Raw genomic sequence first — 19,572 nt, 5'->3', positions numbered from 1 at the left:
TGTAAACCAATGTATGCCAGCCGAGGATATGGCCCATTATTTATCTTGTTCTTCAAGTAACAGCGTTACAAGTTATAAAAAGGAAATATATTGTTAGAAAGTAGAAAGGGAACAGTGCATGCTGCATGGGCCGGTGGGTCCATTTTCATGGAAATTAACATGCCATTATGTGCACACAAATCGATAGACCTTAACTTGGGTCCTTGTTAACAGTTTCATAAAACGTTTCCTAACTTTTTGTTCAGTCTTTCTAAAGAAACCATATATGCACATGAATGGTCAACCTTGCACCATTGCAGTTTAATTGAAAGAGAGCGAGAACAGCTGCACTGTTTGGTAGAAACTTCTTTTTTTTTTTAAATTAAAAAAGTTTTTGAAAACTTAATTTTCACAGATCGTAAACTAATTTCAAGATGGGCAAACACTAAGCATGTCATTTGGATTTCATCAAAACACAGTACTTGGGCAATGAACAGAACTGTTGGTCCATGCAATTCTGTCAGGTAGACTTTCATTGTTACAGGAACACTTTTGTTCAGAACCATGGACGGAGAAAAACTCTGGGCTTGTGCAGATGAACAGTTAGTACATGGCAAGCCGGAGTGTAAATCGACAGTGCACTAGCGTGCTGTGCTGTCCATGTGGCCCTTGCTACTGCACGCCCAAACCTCCCTAATGCACGTTGCTCTACTGGGGAGTAGGTCAGAGTGCACCAGGGAACTTTTAGTGCCCGGCTGCAGGGTTCACATGGACAGTTAGTCCAAGGCAAACTAGCGTGCTATAGACTTACATCCCAGCTTGCCACTTTAAGGCCATGTCTACACTACCCGCCAGATCGGCGGGTAGTGATCGATCGATTTATCTCGTCTGGTGTAAAACGCGATAAATCAATCCCCGATCGCTCTGCCGTTGACTCCGGAACTCCACCACTGCAAGAGGTGGAAGCGGAGTCGACGGGGGAGCAGTAGCCATCGATCCCGCGCCGCGAGGACGCGAAGTAAGTGATTCTAAGTCTATCTAAGATACTTCGACTTCAGCTACTCTATTCTCGTAGCTGAAGTTGCGTATCTTAGATCGATCCCCACCCCCAGTGTAGACCAGGCCTAACTGTTCATCTAGATAAGCCCTCTGAATCATAGCAGACTTTCTTTCTGGATTTATACTGGTGTAATTTACCACAGGACTTGGTAATCTATATTATTTAAAATTGTAAAAAAACCAAACACCTATTTGTCTTGTTTGTGTTCCTAATAATTTATTAAAGTTATCAGAATTTTTTAAAATAATAAACCAATGTGCTTTTCACTATTTAAGCTGCATCTTTCTATTCTGCACTTTACTCAGTTTGAACAACCTTGTTTCTAGTCTGTTTCATTTCCTCGTTCTTATGCACAATCTGACAGTGCGGCCTAAAGCTCTCAAGTGTGGCAGGATCTGCTTTTCAATCTCAGTAAGGGACAGGAATGCTGCATCCCTCTGGGCCTCCTCCATGCTGATTGAGAGTAGTTTGGCAACGGGCCAGGCACCAGCTGAATTCTGAGATACAGCAAGTGGGATTATGGCAGTCAAACCTCTTCCTCTCACAATTCCTCTGGCCTACAGAAGGTATCCCACAATACACTATAAAAACTGCCCAGAGCAGTGAGAGCCTGGAAGCCAGTGCAAGGCACTCAGGGATACCTAGCTGCAATCGCCGGAGTATGGTGCTGTGTGCACATATGGCTTCAAATAAGGGGTGGCTGGGAGACATGAATTCCATTCGGTGAAAAAACTTGGACATTTTCACATTAGTTTCCATTCTGATGTGGAATAAAACCAAGACTTTATGAAAATTTTCATGAAAAACAGAGAGACTCCCACTCCAGAATCAATAGTCCGCTGGTTAAGGGTATTCATCTAGGATGTGCAGACCCAAGTTCAAGACCAGGGACTTGAACCTAGGGCTCCCACACATCCCTGGTGAGTGTCCTAACCACTGGAGCTATTGGCTATGCTGAAATGGGTCTCTCTTGATTTTGACCAGAAATTCCATCCTGGACAGAAACCTTCCCTGAAAGATCAAAACCAATACATTACTAATCAGTTTTTCCAACAAAAAGTTCCCAACCAGCTCCACCTTCAACATGTTATCATTTACAAAGTGCAACAGTTTGAACAGTGAACTGCTGTGTAGATGTACAAGTCTTGAGTGACTGCCTTTACTATTCATGGCTGTATACTTCAGATCCATGTACGCAAGACTTGACTTTGATCCTGTATGGCCATAAACTGTCATGATATGTTTGTGAAGTAGTCAAAAAGAGCATGCATCTAGGGCTAGGCAGGCCAAGTGATCCATGCATCCTTGAAGTTTTGAGTTCAAATGCTCATTTAGATCATAAGTGAAACTGAGTGTGATCAGGTTTCACAGCCAGACCAAACCTTCCCTGACTCTCACAGTGAAATGAACTTGTCTGTCCTTGTTCATATTCAGGTTGCTTAGACAGGTCAATTCTTTGCCCCTCCATGTACTTTGCAGGACAGATGCAGAAGCCTAGAAATGTCTAGCAGCTGATATGCTGGGTCTTGTTGCTGTCCCTTGTAAACTCTGAAGTTTAATGACGACAATTTAATGTCAATATTGTTAATTATTTTGCTGCTGCTATTTTTAAACCAGAAATGTCCAACTACAAAAGAATTGTGGGCAGAGTTTGGGGGAAATATAGACATAATTTTTCCCTAATCCTGGACAATGGATTAATAGATTTTAAAGGTAAGAAGGGACCATAATGACTGTCTGGTCTGACCTCTTGCATAACACAGGCCAAACAACTTCATCCAGTAATTTCTTCATTAAGCCCCTAATTTGTGTTAGCGCTATAGGAGTAGAGAAGGACTGGTATCCTTCTCCTGAAGATCCTGCTGCCACTACCATTGTGAAGGGAAAATTATGTTTGGAAAATCAAAAGCAGCGGAAGCAGAGCTGTAGCTGTGTACAACTGGGGAGTCAAAGGGAGAAAACTAGGGGACTACTGAAGGGTCAAAGGCTAAAATGAGATTTCGCAAAAGGCCTGGTTGTGTATCTATACGGTCCATTTGCAGTTCACTTGTTAGTAGCCAGGGTTCTGGTGCACAGGCAGAAATGCATGTGGAAAACTGGCTTGGGTCTGTGGTACTCGTCCCTCACTCTTCTGCATCTTGCATTCACTCACAAGTTTTTTTATTATTATCCAGTAAAAATTGTGCATTTATTACAATCTAAGAGCTCCACTGACTGGGATTTGAAGGGCCATTGCCATTCCTGCTGGGTTTCACTCTTGCTGGATCTTATTCCACTATGCTGAGGGGATTGTTGCATTTTTAATTGGTTGTTCCCAGTGATAGGTGTCAGCAGCTATTCCTGCTTCCCCCTGCTCCTTTCCCAGCAATGGAATTAAGGAGCAATGGCTCCAGACTTAACCCTGCCATTTGTGCCTTCATGTTTCCAGAGCGGGCAGGAGCCCCTTCTGAAGCCCACACGTTTCCACTACAGATTTCAAAATTTCAGTGATTTGAAAACAATTAGTTTTGAGAAAAAGGCCGTGATGGTTTCTATTACTCGCACATGGCACTGTGCATTCTGAAATCAGAAGAAACTGCTAGACTGCAAATTATCAATACTGAAACTGGCAAAGTGCAAGGCAGGGTCATGCAATATAATGGTATATTAGACTGACATGTCGGGTCCTATTTTATGATAGGAAATCTTACTTCAGTCACAGGGTAGGGTTTGAGAGAGATTTAAATTGCCCTGCCATTAATGTCTTTTAACTCCTAGATCCTTGGCATTTAGAATACCAGCAAAATGAATGCTAAGAGGATGTCGATATATGCCTGCACGTATTCTACTGCAGCCTTGTATGCAAATCTTTGATAGGACCACAAATGTTCGAGATGGAAGAGACCTATTAAGCCACGCCATCCACCTCCTGGGGACCAGTGGAGGATTGTTCCCTTCAGAACATTTTTGCTGCAGTGTCCAGTCTACTTTTAAACAGCCCAAGGGACTAAGCTTCCCCCACGATTATACAGCCTAACACAGCTCAATATCAGGAAGATGTTCATAATGTACAGCCTAAATTTACCATGAGTTTTGGAGCACGCCATCTCACAGTGGGACCCTTAGTGTGTCTGAATGCTCAGGGTAGGATTTTCAAAGCCACATGCGGGAACTGCAGGCCCGGTCCAAAAGGAATTGGACACCAGAGCCATCGGCATCTTTGTAAATCTTTGCCTCAGTTCTCCCCTCTCCTCCCCAAAATTATATTACAAACAGAAAAATGCCTGTGGTAAATGTTGCTACGCTACTCCAAGGGGTAACCACAGATGGTGAAATTCACTCCTGTGCAGAGGGCTAGCAACCAAGCACTATTCCCCACTCAACAACTGGGGTTATGCTAGTCCTTGACACAGGGGTGACTCTCCCCAGAACTAATGAATAGACCTCAGAATTTGTCCTTTCTTCACCGTCCTCTAGTGGTTGCTTGCTGACCTATGCCACAAGACATACACAAACAGCAGTTCCCCAAACTCTGAGTTAGCTACATGTATTTCATTGAGGGGCAAAAGGGGAACTTAGATACTACTGTGATGATGGAGATATTAAAAAAAATAAATTAGAACTATGGTAGCTAAATTAGAGACAGAGAGGCAGAGATGCTTCAGAAATACATTTAACCACTTTGCTACTACAGCAGGCCTTTCTTTTAAGTAGCACTAACTGGAAAAACTTCAATAGGATCGTTTTTCAAAGGAAATACAGTTCCATTGAAATGCTTCATGAAATCAACATGATTTTGGCAAAAAAAATTGTTTTTCAAAAAATTATAATAATGCCAAAACGTCCCATTTTGATATCTTTGTTTTGAAATGATTTTTTTTCTAATTTTGTGTTTTATTATAAAACAAACACAAAACCAAGCATTTCAATCAATGCTAACAATTTTTTCCCCAGAATTCTGAAGTTTTTGCATTTCATTCATATGAAAAACAAAGCCAGATTTAAAAATCCGTCATGAATTGTCATCCTCCGGCCAGCTCTACTTTTTAATGATCACAGTTAATTAGCACATAAGTGCTTCAATGTCAACTTTTTAGGCCCTAAATTCTCAATGTAAACACAATTAAGAAAAAGTGGTTGTATTTATTCTCCTTTAGACTGAAAAGATCTATAATCTTTATAATTAAACCAATTTTCAAGCATAGTAGTAATTTCCATGCGTGTCTGAAGTCATATTCTCCTAAAATCACAAGTACACAAATTACTAGAGATGAGTGGGTAATGAATTATTGTCTGTAAAGATTTCAGAGTAGCAGCCGTGTTAGTCTGTATTCGCAGGAAAAAAAAAAAGGAGGACTTGTGACACCTTAGAGACTATAATTTATTTGAGCATAAGCTTTCGTGAGCTACAGCTCACTTCATCTGATGCATCCGATGAAGTGAGCTGTAGCTCACGAAAGCTTATGCTCAAACAAATTTGTTAGTCTCTAAGGTGCTACAAGTCCTCCTTTTCTGTCTGTAAAGAATGCAAACTCCCTCTCTGTTAACAGCTCATGGATTAGTTAATCTGCCCAAGATCCAGACTGCTTCCTTTTGGTCTCAGAAAACGTATGATGTTTTCAACAAATGGTAGGTACTGTAAGGAGTTACTGGATGTCCTAGTCACACTTACCAAATACCAGCTTTAACCAGCATATACAGAGGAGAAAGAGCAATTTTACAGTGTCAGACAGCAGAAGCCACCTAGCTCACCCAGTCCGTATCTTGCACTCTTCGAGAAGGAAAATAATCTCATTTGGTGGCAGAAAAATAACACGCCCTGTCCTTAACGCCCACCACTTTTACACTGGCACTACTCCATTGATTTCAGTGGAATTAAACCTGCGTAACTGAATGAAGAATCAGGCCCAATATTTCCTCACTTTGGGAGATCAGGACCCATTTCAGCCTTGTGCTGGTTTATAATTCAGATTTCTGAGCAGCGGAGGTGGCTTTAGACAGAGAATTTGGGGTTCAAGTTAATACAACTGGCAGAGAATGGAGGTTTCTTTTTACCTCAAGTCAGAGTACTATGGCTTTGGAAAGTGTTTTTGGAGTAGAAGGTGCTGAGTTCTATGCCCAATGTTTCTACCTTGCAGAGAAGCTGCTGACTATGGAGTATCTGCCTAAGATATTTGTTACAGTGGACAGTAAACTGCTTGCCAAGACAGAGGTATCTTCTCATATGGAGGCACAGTGCTTGAATGTTCCCTGAATCTGTGTGCTGCAGCTCATCTCTACAGCATGCCCAGAAAGACACATCACAGAGCACAGTCTTAGGTATTCAGTCTCAGAAGTCTGGGACTATAGACTATGACATTTACTTCCAACACTAAGAGATACAATGTATACCTTCAAGTCAGCGGCACTGCATGGGTACCCACATGGCCCCACAGTATGACAACATTTTTATGGTTGACTTAGAACAGCTTCCTCAGCTCTCATCCCCTAGCGCCCCTACTCTACTTACGCTACATTAATGACATCTTCATCATCTGGACCCATGGAAAAGAAGCCCTTGAGGAATTCCACCATGATTTCAATAATTTCCATCCCACCATCAACCTCAGCCTGGACCAGTCCACACAAGAGATCCACTTCCTGGACACTACGGTGCTAATAAGCAATGGTCGCATAAACACCACCTTATACCGGAAACCTACTGACTGCTATATTTACCTACATGCCTCCAGCTTTCATCCAGACCACATCATACGATCCATTGTCCAAAGCCAAGCTCTAAGATACAACCACATTTGCTCCAATCCCTCAGAGACAAACACCTACAAGATCTCTATCAAGCATTCTTACAACTACAATACCCACCTGCTGAAGTGAACAAACAGATTGACAGAGCCAGAAGAATTTCCAGAAGTCACCTACTCCAGGACAGGCCCAACACAGAAAGTAACAGAACGCCACTAGCCGTCACCTTCAGCCCCCAACTAAAACCTCTCCAGCAGATCATCAAGGATCTACAACCAATCCTGAAGGACAACCCATCACTCTCACAGACCCTGGGAGACAGGCCAGTCCTCACTTACTGACAGTTCTCCAACCTGAAGCAAATACTCACCAGCAACCACACACCACACAACAGAACCACTAACCCAGGAACCTATCCTTGCAACAAAGCCCGTTGCCAACTGTGTCCACATATCTATTCAAGGGACACCATCATAGACCCTAATCACATCAGCCACACCATCAGAGGCTCGTTCACCTGCACATCTACATGATATATGCCATCATGTGCCAGAAATGCCCCTCTGCCATGTACGTTGGCCAAACAGGACAATCTCTACGCAAAAGAATAAAATGGACACAAATCAGACATCAAGAATTATAACATTAAAAAACCAGTCAGAGAACACTTCAACCTCCTTGTTCACTCAATTTCAGACCTAAAGGTCGTAATTCTTCAACAAAAAAACTTCAGAAACAGATTCCAATGAGAAACTGCAGAATTGGAATTAATTTGCAAACTGGACACCATTAAATTAGGCTTAAATAAAGACTGGGAGAGGATGGGTCATTACAAAAAGTAAAAGCTATTTCCCCATGCTAATTTTTCCCCTACTGTTACTCACACCTTCCTGTCAACTGTTTGAAATGGGCCATCCTGATTATCACTACAAAAGTTTGTTTTCTCCTGCTGATAATAGTCCTCCTTAATTGATTAGTCTTGTTACAGTTGGCATGGCAACACCCATTTTTTCATGTTCTCTGTGAATATATATCTTCCTACTGTAGTTTCCACTGCATGCATCCAATGAAGTGGGTTTTAGCCCACGAAAGCTTATGCCCAAATAAATTTGTTAGTCTCTAAGGTGCTACAAGTACTCCTCATTTTTTTTGCTGATACAGACTAACACGGCTACCACTCTGAAACCTGTCACTAAGAGAAGTGACATCACACATTGGTAGGGAATAATAGACTGAAATTAGCCCTGTGCACCTCTCTTCCATGGTAGTTCAAGCTGTTGGTACAGAGGGAGTGACAAGCTTGAAACTAGAGAATCCACTGGGGAGAACGTCACTTGCATGTAGTGCGAATTTACTGTCCACTGAAGCCTTCTGATTAAATTTCCTCTCTAAGCACTCTAAGCACTCCAAGTTTGCTATGGTATGACCTGAAATTCTGGGCTGCCAAAGAAGCAATCAAGTACAACAGAGCGATGGTGCACTGCAAGCTTCAGTTTTCGTTAAAACTAAGGAACTTCTCACTTGGGTTGAGGAAAAAAAATATTTTATTTTAATCATGGGATGTTTGGGATTCCTGAAAAGACAATCTTAAACAACCTAATAGGGTTTACAGGCCAGGCAGGGTTGGGGGGCATGTAGTCATTTTAACGAGAGGCTCTAATGACAGATCAAGTTATGTCTGGGACAGTGATACTCAGACCTCAGTTATTCAGGAGCCAAATTAGCGATCAACATTACCCAAAAGAGCCACAGTCATGTGAATTTATTGTTTCATTTACTATTCATTACATTTTTTTTCCTCACAGCAAAATGACTGACCAAGTATTCTACAATTGGTTGATAAGCTACTTAAAGCATCATGATTGGTTAATAATTAAATCACATAGTGTTTTAATATCATGTGCTGCAAAGAGCCACAGGAGACAGAGCCCTCCTCAGACAGAGCCCTCCTCAGACAGTCTGAGTATCACTGCTCTAGGAGCTCTGCAAGCTCCAGGACAGGCGAAAATGTGCAGTTTCTCCTACTGACAAGTAAATGGCTCTCAAATGTCCCATTTGTACTACTCAGAAGTTGCTCAAAGGCAGCCGGCCTCTCATACAGAGACTGTTCCTCAGCCAGGTCACTCTATATTTGACTGGATAATAGAAAAGGAAGAAGGCAACATTTGCTAGATTGAAAAACAAACAAACAAACACTGTTTAAATCTCATCTATAAAGCAGAAATTCTTGGAAAGCAACCATCAATTTACCCTTGCAAAAGTGACTTCCTATACAACAAAAGCCAACAATAGCAACAACAAAAACCCCTGCCATCTGATTTTCAGTTTAATAGAGGAATTTAGAAAGAATTTACCTCAGTGTGAACTGGTCCTCCGTTGAATTTTTATTGATAGACACAAGGAAAGTCAAAATATCACCTTGTTTGACAGTCTTTGGTATATATTGGATGGCGATGTTGTTATCCAACCTCATTTCACTTAAGGAAGGGCCACCATATGTCTGGTAAAGGAAAACACTTCCAATTCTCTGCAAAGGAGGTACTGATTCATCAATATCGTTCCCTCCCAGTCTGATCCCATTACTTTTCCTTACGTCCTCCTTACTGCACTCCCCGGTCTCATCCCCCGGCTGGATGGTGTAGTAAAGTTCCACAGGGCTCCCTTCAGACTGATCTGTCGCTTTCTTGCGGCCGGCCATGACTGTGGGGGGGTTAAACCAGCTCGGCAGGAGTTCCAGCTCTGCCACGCACAATCCCAGATACCCCTTCAGCCTGCAGCTGCCTCGGACTTCCCTCGTCTCGCGGAAGGCAAACACCCGCAGGCAAGGCAGCCTCTCTGTGGTACTGTAGTCATCCCAGTCCCTGCCCACAACGTAGAAAAGGATCTGGACTTTGGGCTTCCTCAGATAAATTTTGTCACTCAAGATGTAGGCTTTGAGTTTCCAATTAAAGGAAAACTTGTTGATGGATCCAAATGGATTTGAAGACAACATTAGGTCCTGCGGCACTATTTGTTCAATGGAAAAGGGTCCATAGCTGGCATTTAATACAGGTGGCCTCTTGGATTTATAGATTAGGAAGGACTCCACCCGGGATTGCAAACTAGAGTTCCTCATGATATCCTGGTTGGCTTCCTTAAGAAAGAAGGAAACATCCGCATTGTGGATATGATAGCTCACAGGCAGATAAGTTGGCAGCAAAGAAAATCTCTGTATACTCTCCAGGATGCCTCGACTCTCGGTCACTGTTGAAAGGAAAGGAGAGTTTAGAAGTTCAAAATGCTAGAGAAAATTTGGAAACATTCAGCATCAGGATGCAATCTCATGCAATCACAACATGACTCTTGTGGGAACCTGGAGTATTTGGAAAGGCAGATAGCAAGTAACTGAACTGCTTTCTTATTTGGTTCAGTGTTCTTGACTAGCTCAATCATATCAGGCACATAGAAATATCCGACAATTATTCCCCAAATCCTTGTTGGATAAAGAGTTAGGGGGAGTAGTACAATAGCAACGCTTAGACATCCTGGCCAAGACTAGACCCTGTTATGCAAGACATGGTACATACACATGGTAAGAGACAGTCCCTCCAAGAGATTACAGTCTAAATAGTCAAGGCAAACAAAGGGGAAGCAAAACCAGAGAGATTAAGAGATTTTCCAAAGGTCAAACAGCATGCTAGAGTCAGAGGAATACACTAGGGCTCTGGAGACTCATCCAGTGTCCTGTCCACTGAATCACACTGTCTCTCCTGCTTGTTACATACATGTACTTATTTTTAAATATTTGTGTGAATTTAGTCCAACCTGGCACCTCTGGGGACTGAAGCCCTTTATTTATGCCTGCCAGATGAGCGTTTTGCCTCCAGTGCCCATCGCTGCAGAATCTAAGAATGGGAATTCCCAAACCATTCTGCACTGGCTTAACTCTGCTCATCTTGGAGCCAGCGGGCATATTACAAGCACTCTCCCTACAAAGTGCCTTATGACTATCCTAAAGGGATCTTCCTTCAGGCATCATTAAGCCAAGGTCCTAGTATTGATAATGGCTACAGAAACTTTAGCCTCTAGGAAGCTGATGTGAATCCACCCCAGGCTGGTAGTGGCCAGGTGATGGCTGTTTTTTGGCCTATAAGGGTATGTTTATGTAGCATTTTGGAGCGAGACTCCCAGGGTGACAGACTTGGGCTAGCAGGCTTGCGTTAGTGCTCTACAAATAACTCTACAGACAGCGTTCTGAAGTTGCAGCTTGGGCTGGAGCTCACGCTCTGCAGCTTAAAGACGGGGGTGGGCTTCAGAGCCCCAGATCCAGCTAGAACCGCAATTTCAAAGCACTGTCTAAAGAGCTATTTCTAGAGCACTAGCCTATGTCCATCAACCCACGCTGGGAGGCTCTCTCCAAAATGCTGTGTAAACACCCCCCGAGATGCATTCTCTATCCAGGTCCTAATGGACAACTATCCAGATCACAGAGAGCACCACAACTCGCATCCTCGTTGGCAGTCCGAACATAGAGTGTTAGGAATGAATGGGCCTGGAGACTCAAATACCCTCTCATTCCTAAGGATATGGGGGGGAGGGGGCCACACAGAGCCCTTGCCACATGTGGGGCAAATGGAGGCCAATGGTACAAAAGGAGGCAGACGCACACAACCCCTGGCACATGGTCACATGCTGGAGGGGGTTAAGAGACTCCCTGAAATAGATGGGGATTGGAGGGTGACACACAGGGAATGGAGAAGTGCAAGGGCTCCTGGTGTATGCAATGTGCTCAGCGTACAGATGCAACAAAGTGTGTAACCCTTTAGTAAATTTAACCTTCATAATACCCCTCTGAGGTAGGGGAGTGCAATTACACTCATTTTACAGACGGGAAGCAGGGACACTAAAGGACATGCCCGAGATGTTGCAGGCAGTCTGTGGCAAAGCAGGGAATTAAAACTGGATCTTCGGAAGCCCAGTCTAGCACCCTAGCCACTCAACCAGTCCTTCCTCCTCTACAGAGTTTGGGGTCAAAGTACTCAATAAATGTCAGTCATTATAATAGCTAACAAGGCAGCCATTGGCCCTAGAGGATCTAAAAAGAGCGAGTGCCCTAGAACTGTTCCCCTGCATGATGCCATGAGGGGGGAAACAACCCACATTCACAAGAATTTGAAAAACTTAACTGGCAAAATCCCACAGAGTGCACTGTGGGGATAAAAGTCTTTTTAATAATGGTGCGGTTACATTCTTGTGTACTTTGCTGCCAGCAGGGTTTATGACATCCCTTTGTGATGTTTATGTTTGTGTTAAAGGACTGCATAATTAAACACTAAAAGGTTGAGAAAAGATCAGCACACTGATACAAGCCGTGTAAACAGCATTGTGGCTTAGAGCCACCAGAAAGACCCTGCAGATCACAGACCTACTTTAACAAGGAAAGAATCTGGAATGCTGAATTGCTTCTCCAAACATCTCCTCTCTAGTGCCCTGAGGCATTGGAAGACCTGGCAGCCTACTATTTCAACTGTGCATTGAAAGAAATAACCAGATTTGCTAGGCTAGGGACCCTGATTTCAAAGTTCGACAGCCCTGGCCCCATAAAATGTAGCTGTATTACTGTAATCTGTCATGGTTTGGACCATTAGTATAGAATACTACAGACATTTGTTTTTATACAGGGACACAGAAATGCTGCTGTCCCCAATTCTTGGTGTGTCATAGTTTAAAAAGCCAGAAGAGGCCACTTTGATCATCTATTCTGACCTTCTGCATACAACAGGTCGTAGGACTTCCCTGAATTGATTCCTGTTTGAACTAGGACACATCTTTTAGAGGTGGAGAAATTCATTCTTGCTTCAAAAATTGCCAGTGATGGAAAATATACCACAACCCATGGTAAGTTGTTTCAATGATTAATTACCCTGACAGCTAAAAATGTACACCTTTTATTTCTATAGTCTGATTTTGTCTAGTTTCAACTTCCGTGTCTAGAATCAACTCTCATGAACGACCTTGAACAATGACTCTGCAGTCAGCGCAGATGCCTATCAGTGCTGTAGCTGTCATACTAGTTAAAGAAGCGTTTATAGGGGTGACCAGTGGTGAGCACCAGAGTCCTTTGTATAAAGCATGTGGGTTGCTATGTATTTGACTCTGCAAGCATTCAAAATTCTCATGTCGAGTATCCCCCGAAAATCATGACATTTAAAAAAAATAAATGAATCTGGGGTCTTTTTATTTGACTTCAGGTTTTAATGGTTCACATTTTTAAGCTTTTCTCTCCAACCATGAGGACTTGAAACTTTTTTTTTTTTTTATAACAGAGGAAGTTGAGAGTCTCATGTAATCATATGACTCCAGGAGATGGAGATTTAAGAAAAACACCACCAAATAGCAGAAGACTTGTGATAAAAATCACAAAAGTTGGCAGCATTGCTCTCTGGGCCTGATTCTTTTCTCACTTACACCAGTGTAAATCTACAGTAACCTCCCTGAAGTCAATAGGCCTGATTCTGATCTCTCTCACACTGATGCAACTCCACTGACTTTAATGGTGCCACTTCCAGATTTACACTGGTGCAAGTGACATTACCATCTGGCCTAATGGAGTTACAACCATTGTCAAACCACTCTGTGAGAGAAGAATAATTCATGCTACATCCACAATGCAGAATCATCACACAAAACACATGTGATCTTTAACCCTCAAGTGAAATTCACCCCTGTACAGAGGACTATCACTGTGCCTAAGAACCACTTATATTCCACTTAATCTCTCTTTTTAGGGATTAAGTGGTTCTTAAGTGGTTAGTAAACTTTGGTGTGGCTTTCTGCACAGAGGTGAATTTGACCCCTAGAGATACACTGTCAAATTGGGGGGATGCATCTAGCAGGGACCTGCAGGAGTCAGTCCTGTATCTGGTACTATTCTATTTTTTCATTAATGACTTGAATAATGGAGTAGAGAGTATGCTTAACAAAACATGCAGATGACAGCAAGCTGGGAGGGGTTGCAAGCACTTTGTAAGATAGGATTGGAATTCAAAATGATCTTGGCAAATTGAAGAATTGGTCTTAATTCAACAAAATGAAATTCAATAAAGATAAGTGCGAAGTATTGAAGTTAGGAAGGAAAAATCAGATGCACAACTTCAAAATGTGGAATAATTGGCTAGGTGGCTATAAATCAACAATGTGATGAAACTGTGACAAGGCTAGTATCATTCTGGGGTGTATTAATAGGAGCACTGTACATTAGACATGGGAGATAATTGTACTGCTCTATTCGGTACTGGAGAGGCCTCAGCTGGAATACTGTGTCCAGTTCTGGACACCACACTTTAGGAAAGCTGTGGACAAATCAGAGTGTCCAGAGGAGAGCAACAAAAATGATGAAAGGTTAGAAAACCTGACCTATAAGGAAAGGTTAAAAAACAGGGCATGTTTAGTCTGAGAAAAGAAGACTGAAGGGTGGGGCTGGGGGGAACCTCATAACAGTCTTTAAATGCATTAAGGGCTGTTATAAAGAGGAATGTGATTAATTGTTCTCCACTCCATTAAAATTAGGACAAGAAGGGGCTTAATCTGCAGCAAGGGGGATTTAGGTTAGAGATTAGGAAAAAATTCCAACTACAAGTGTAGTTAAACTCTGGAATAAGCTTCCAAGGGAGGTTGTGGAATCTCCATCACTGGAGGTTCTAAGAACAGGTTGGACAAACACCTGTCGGGGATACTCTAGGCTTACTTGGTCCTGCCTCAGTGCAGGGAACTGGATTTGATGACTTCTGGATGTCTCTTTCAGCTCTATAGTTCTATGATTCGATGATTGGGCCTACTAATCATTTACACTAAACCCCCTTTATATCTCTCTGGCAATGAAAAGGGGCCTAACAGTGACTATAAACAGTGTTTACACTCATTTTAAAGCCCTTTTTACATTGCCAGGGCGGTATAAGGGGTCCTTAGTGTAAATGACAATCAGGACCTATAGTACTTACTTGCTGTTGCTTAACCCTACCTGATCCAAGAACTACATTAATGCAACTGAACAAATGTATGCTGTGTGCCACTGGGCACTAAAAGAACATTTTCAATGACACTGAGCTTCTCTTACTGCCAGATATCTATCTTAACTGTGCTGTCGAGCAATTACCTGAGGCAGGCTATCATATTAAGGAGTAAGCTCTCCATCCTTTCTAGGAACTGTCAGTCCTGAAGAGCAAAGACACACACTGTTAAACAATAATACGACTCACAAATACTGTTCAACTTTTCCTGTTTGAACATCTGACCTTCGTACTCAAGGACGTACACCTTAATTGGACCATAAATTGCATATTCTTCTGAGGTAACCTCAGATCCTTATACTTATTCACAAGAGCAACAGGGGGTCACCATCGATGTCATTCAAAGAGAACCAATTTTTCAAAGCTTTATTCCACAAATACTTTATTACTCTTCACTTGGCTTGCCATCTGACCTAAATATTTATTTTCTGGACAAGTATTGAGTTGACCTGAACTGATGTTAGTTACTCTGAGCTACCAAAATACCAATTATGTTCAGCAATTCACTGCAAAAGGCTAAAACAGGCTCATTATCCTGAAGCCCCCAGGGAAGGAGTTATTAGTACCTAAGAACACAGATTCCACATCAGAAATGTCCAACAGCTGCAACTTGGAAAACACCTCTCAACATGAAAAATAAACAGGACACAAATGCAGTGGGCACGTTTTGCATTTTATTAAGGAAAAAAAAATCGATAGGGTGGTAGTATCATGGCAGTGAAATTATGGCTACTTCTGATGAGCATTTCCAGTCTATATGCCACAGAACCCACCTCTACAGGGCTGCCCTCTGTGCAATAGCTGTTAGCAACAGGGCAAGTGGGTGTGACGCTGTGTGGATCCGCAGGTCACTGACCTGATGGTGGGTGACAGGAGGCGCCCAAGGGCCAGGGAGGCTATTGTAGTCTTGACTGTCTGATGTCACATCACATGTTATGAGAAAAATCATAAAGAGACAGTCTTGTGATTAAGGCACTGGACTGGGACTCAGGAGATCTGAGGGTTCAATTCCTGGTGCTGCCATAGATTCCTTGGGTAAGTTACTTAACCTCTCTGTGCCACAGCCCCCTATCTGTAAAATGGGGATAATACTTCCTTTCTCCCCACCTTTGCCTGTCTTGTCTGTTTAGATCGCAGGCACTTCAGAAAAGGGCTGTATCTTACTATGGGTTTGTGCAGCACCCAGCACAATGGGGCCTTGATTTCAGCTGAAGCCTCTAGGGCCTACTGTAATACAAACAAACCGTAATTAGTAAGAGAATCCTGCACATGCATAGGAGGTAATTTAGTACTGGATTTTCTAGCAACTGTGCACTGTTCTAGATGACCACATTATGGGATGTTACACAATAAAAAAAGAGGAGACAAGTACAGTACATTATTATGTTTACACAGAGTAAACATAATGGGTAGTAACAGATATCACTTTATCCTCATTAATTCAGGAGTGAGTATACTTTATGAGAGAGAATATTTCCTGCATATATTGAAAGTAATTAACAAAATACTAGTTGGCCAATCCCTCAACATCCCTGTCAAGTAGGTAACATGATCTCTATTTTACTGATGAGGAAACTGAGGCAGAGATTTTAAGTGATTTGCATATAGTCACAGAGAGAATCACGGTCAGAGCTGGCATTAGAATTAAACAGTCTCTTGTCCTGCACTAGGATTGCTCAGTCTTGAGTGCACATGTTCCTGGCTCCATGTGTGGAAGGAAACTATACTTCCCTATGTATCTCTCTCACACACACTCTCTCCAGCAGCCTCAAGTGAATTTTGCACAGAATTTTTCACAGTTCTGTTTTGACAGGAAATTGTGGTGATGCCATCTAAATAAAAGTGATATTCATATGTACTGAATAGACAACTGCAATATTTAGATCCAGAGTCTGAACACTCTAGTCCAGGAGTGTTTGGCGACAGGGCCTTGATTCAGGCCTGTCTCCGATGTACACACCTACCCCAAATGGAATCATTAAAACATGTTCCAGAGACCCCACCATGGCTTTTTCATAATTCCAGTGCTGTGAGCAGTGCTGGTGTCTGTCTTAATGAGCTTGGTTGCCAGTTTTACAGTGACTTCTCAGCAGGGAAGTGAAGGCTGTTGACATGGTTTGTGACAGAGAAAGTGCTAATCAGAAGAAATAATCAGCCTGGGAGAAGCTGGCAACTATCACTGTAGTTTTAAAGCAGGTTTTATTATTTATTAGAAGAAATTGTGTAGAGAAGATGTTGGTATTTTTCATATTAATGCAATGTTATAATTAACAAAAAGCATTTGCCTGACACATTATGGAGCCTGCCTCAACCCTGCTCTGAATGTCTCCAGATACTCTCATGCGTTCAATTGCTGAGCTGCACTTCCTTTGTCACAAAACAGGTCAGCAGCCTGGCTTCTTGTTTCATCATTAATCATTTCTGTTATGTTTAATGGTATTTTATGATTGGTGCCCAGCAGCTGGGATCATGCATTTCCAGCCTGGCCTGTGCTCACCTAGGCAGAAGAAGCCCTGCTGCAAAGTGCTGGGCTCGCTCTCTGCTCAGCTAGTGTTGTACGTGGGGGCCAGCAGGGCTTGGGACTACACCTCTCACAGCACTGCCATTGTGTGGGGAAAGGAGGAGGGGGCCTGAAAGAGCCCCTCTCAGCACAGAGGGGAATGGGCGGGAGCACTCAGCCTTTGCAGAGTCCTCACTAGGAAAAAAAGGTTTGTTCTGAATTCAAATGAGCTAAGATGAGATTAAATTGTAGTGAGGACAAGGGCAGTTTGTAGCTTTAGCAGGTGGACTTTAACTCAAGGATCCCCAACATTTGACTGGCTAATCATTCAAAAACTAGAAAAGCAAAGAGCCCTCCCTAGGGAGAGGGGAAACTGCTGGATGAGGAAAATAACTGGGAGACAAGGGTGGGCAAATGATCAGCTGGAGGTGTGAACTAGGGGGAAAGGAGTGTCAAATGGAAGAGGAAACGGGCAGGGAACAGGGGTTGTGGGAAAAGAGAGCAGGGGTAATACTTAGCATTCTAGAATCCCTCTCCCCCACGACCACCCCCCCCATCGAAGAATGAAATTAAAGCCCTATTTAAAAAAAAATAATAGCAACAGCCACCAAGTCAAACACTGACTGTCTTAAATGCAGAGATAAGTTTTGCCTGACAAGCTATGACACTTCACTGGGCACAAAACCATCACATACATCCTGTAAACAGCAGCAGTGCTAAAGGGCCAGGGGTCCTCTGCAGGCAGCGCTCCCACTGATGTCTGGGCTGGTATGGAGGGAGGTTGGAGGAGACCTTTACTTGCTGGTAATGAGATGAAGAGATACCCAAGTCTTTTATATAGAGTAAATTGTAGTTTCCCTTCAAGTGGTAGCATGGACACTCCCCACCCCTGTCTGCATGTCTTTCAATCTTCATCTGTCTCTCTCCACTCACTGAGAGAGCAAGCGAAGCTGTTACAGACCCTTTGCCAGGTGATTCCCCATATGGTCTCAGACAACTTTAACTGGCTTTGCAGCTAAACTCGTTCCTACACCTGAAATCTAAGGGGAAGGTTTCACCGCTGTCCTGCCCTTATGAGAAATCTGTTCTGCAGCTCTACTCCTTGGACCCCCTGCCCATCAGACCGTTCCTCCAGCTAGGGCCCCGGTTACATATCGCATGCTCATTTTGCACTCCTCCAACAGCCTGAGGAAGAACCATTAAAAACAGCCAAGCACTGAGGATGCGACTTGAAGCGAGCACGTGAGTGAATGCTCAGAATGTTCAATTTTTATTCCTCTCTCGTTCTGATCACAGCTCTCCTCCCCTCCCCTCCGCAGGCAGAATGTGGAACTTCATTAAGTTATTTTATATTAAAACGAGCAGAGTGTCTCACCTCATAATTTTTTTAAATTGTTTAGTTTAATGTTTAATTAGCTGAGGGATTAAAAAAAATAACTCTCCCCTCCCCTTCCATAGGACGATGCTTTTTCGGAGGCTGTAAATCAGAGACTCTTTTGGCTAGAGGAGCAACATCAGTGAAAGAGGGGAAGGGTACAGACTGTATTAAAAACACCCCAGATGCAGCTGCGTCCACTGGTTTCAAGGTTGTTGGGTAGCAGCAAACTGGTCCACTCGCTGCGTCTCCCTACTAGCGAGCGGGGGATGTGTACTGAATACAAATCAGCTTGGGCTGGAAGCTGACAGCAGCTTTGCAAACAGCCAAAGGCCAAAAATTCAAACAGTTCTACACTTTATCTGAGGAGAGTTACAATCAACACAAACAACAACTATCTCCAGCACCTAGCCTGAGCTCTGTACCGCCATCTGGATTTGACCATGAGACTTTAATAAGGATTCTAAAGTATGGCAAATTAAAACAAATAGAACCTGAGCTGCGACTTTGATTGTTCACATACAAACTAGGCATGTTTCCGCAAAGGAACCTGTTGTAGAAACCAGGGTTGTGTTTGTTATATGGAAGGTCACAGAAAATTAAGGCCCAGGGTAAAGTGGGATTTTTAAAAGCTCACAGAGGAAGCCCTAAGCACCACGTATGGCAAAGGAGATCAGAAATGAGAGTCAACTTCCTATTTGCATGAGAGTGCATGGGGCTGCATGCAACAGTGCTCTGAAAACAATCCTTATTCATTTCACTTGTTTCGTCCACCATGAACACGGCAGCGAACCTAGGCTGTTATGAACCAATCCACAGGAGTGAAGCCACCTGAATAATCTAGATCATCACCAAATTGAACTCAGTGCTTCTCCTTGTTTAGTGC

At 42.9% G+C, this 19,572-nt stretch overlaps 1 protein-coding gene across 1 annotated transcript in view; it reads right to left on the bottom strand.

The window, feature by feature from the left end:
- LOC125622983 (transmembrane protein 132D) overlaps positions 1 to 19,572 on the bottom strand; it is a 396,779-nt gene that overhangs the window by 293,552 nt on the left and 83,655 nt on the right. The window contains exon 2 of the mRNA XM_048821723.2: positions 9,118 to 10,006. Coding sequence (XP_048677680.2) covers positions 9,118 to 10,006 — 889 coding nt within the window. The remainder of the gene's footprint in view (positions 1 to 9,117; positions 10,007 to 19,572) is intronic.

Source organism: Caretta caretta, chromosome 15, assembly GCF_965140235.1.
Source record: "Caretta caretta isolate rCarCar2 chromosome 15, rCarCar1.hap1, whole genome shotgun sequence".
NCBI classification, from domain to species: domain Eukaryota; kingdom Metazoa; phylum Chordata; order Testudines; family Cheloniidae; genus Caretta; species Caretta caretta.
Note: the sequence above shows the minus strand (reverse complement) of the source record. Positions and strands in the feature narration are given on the sequence as shown.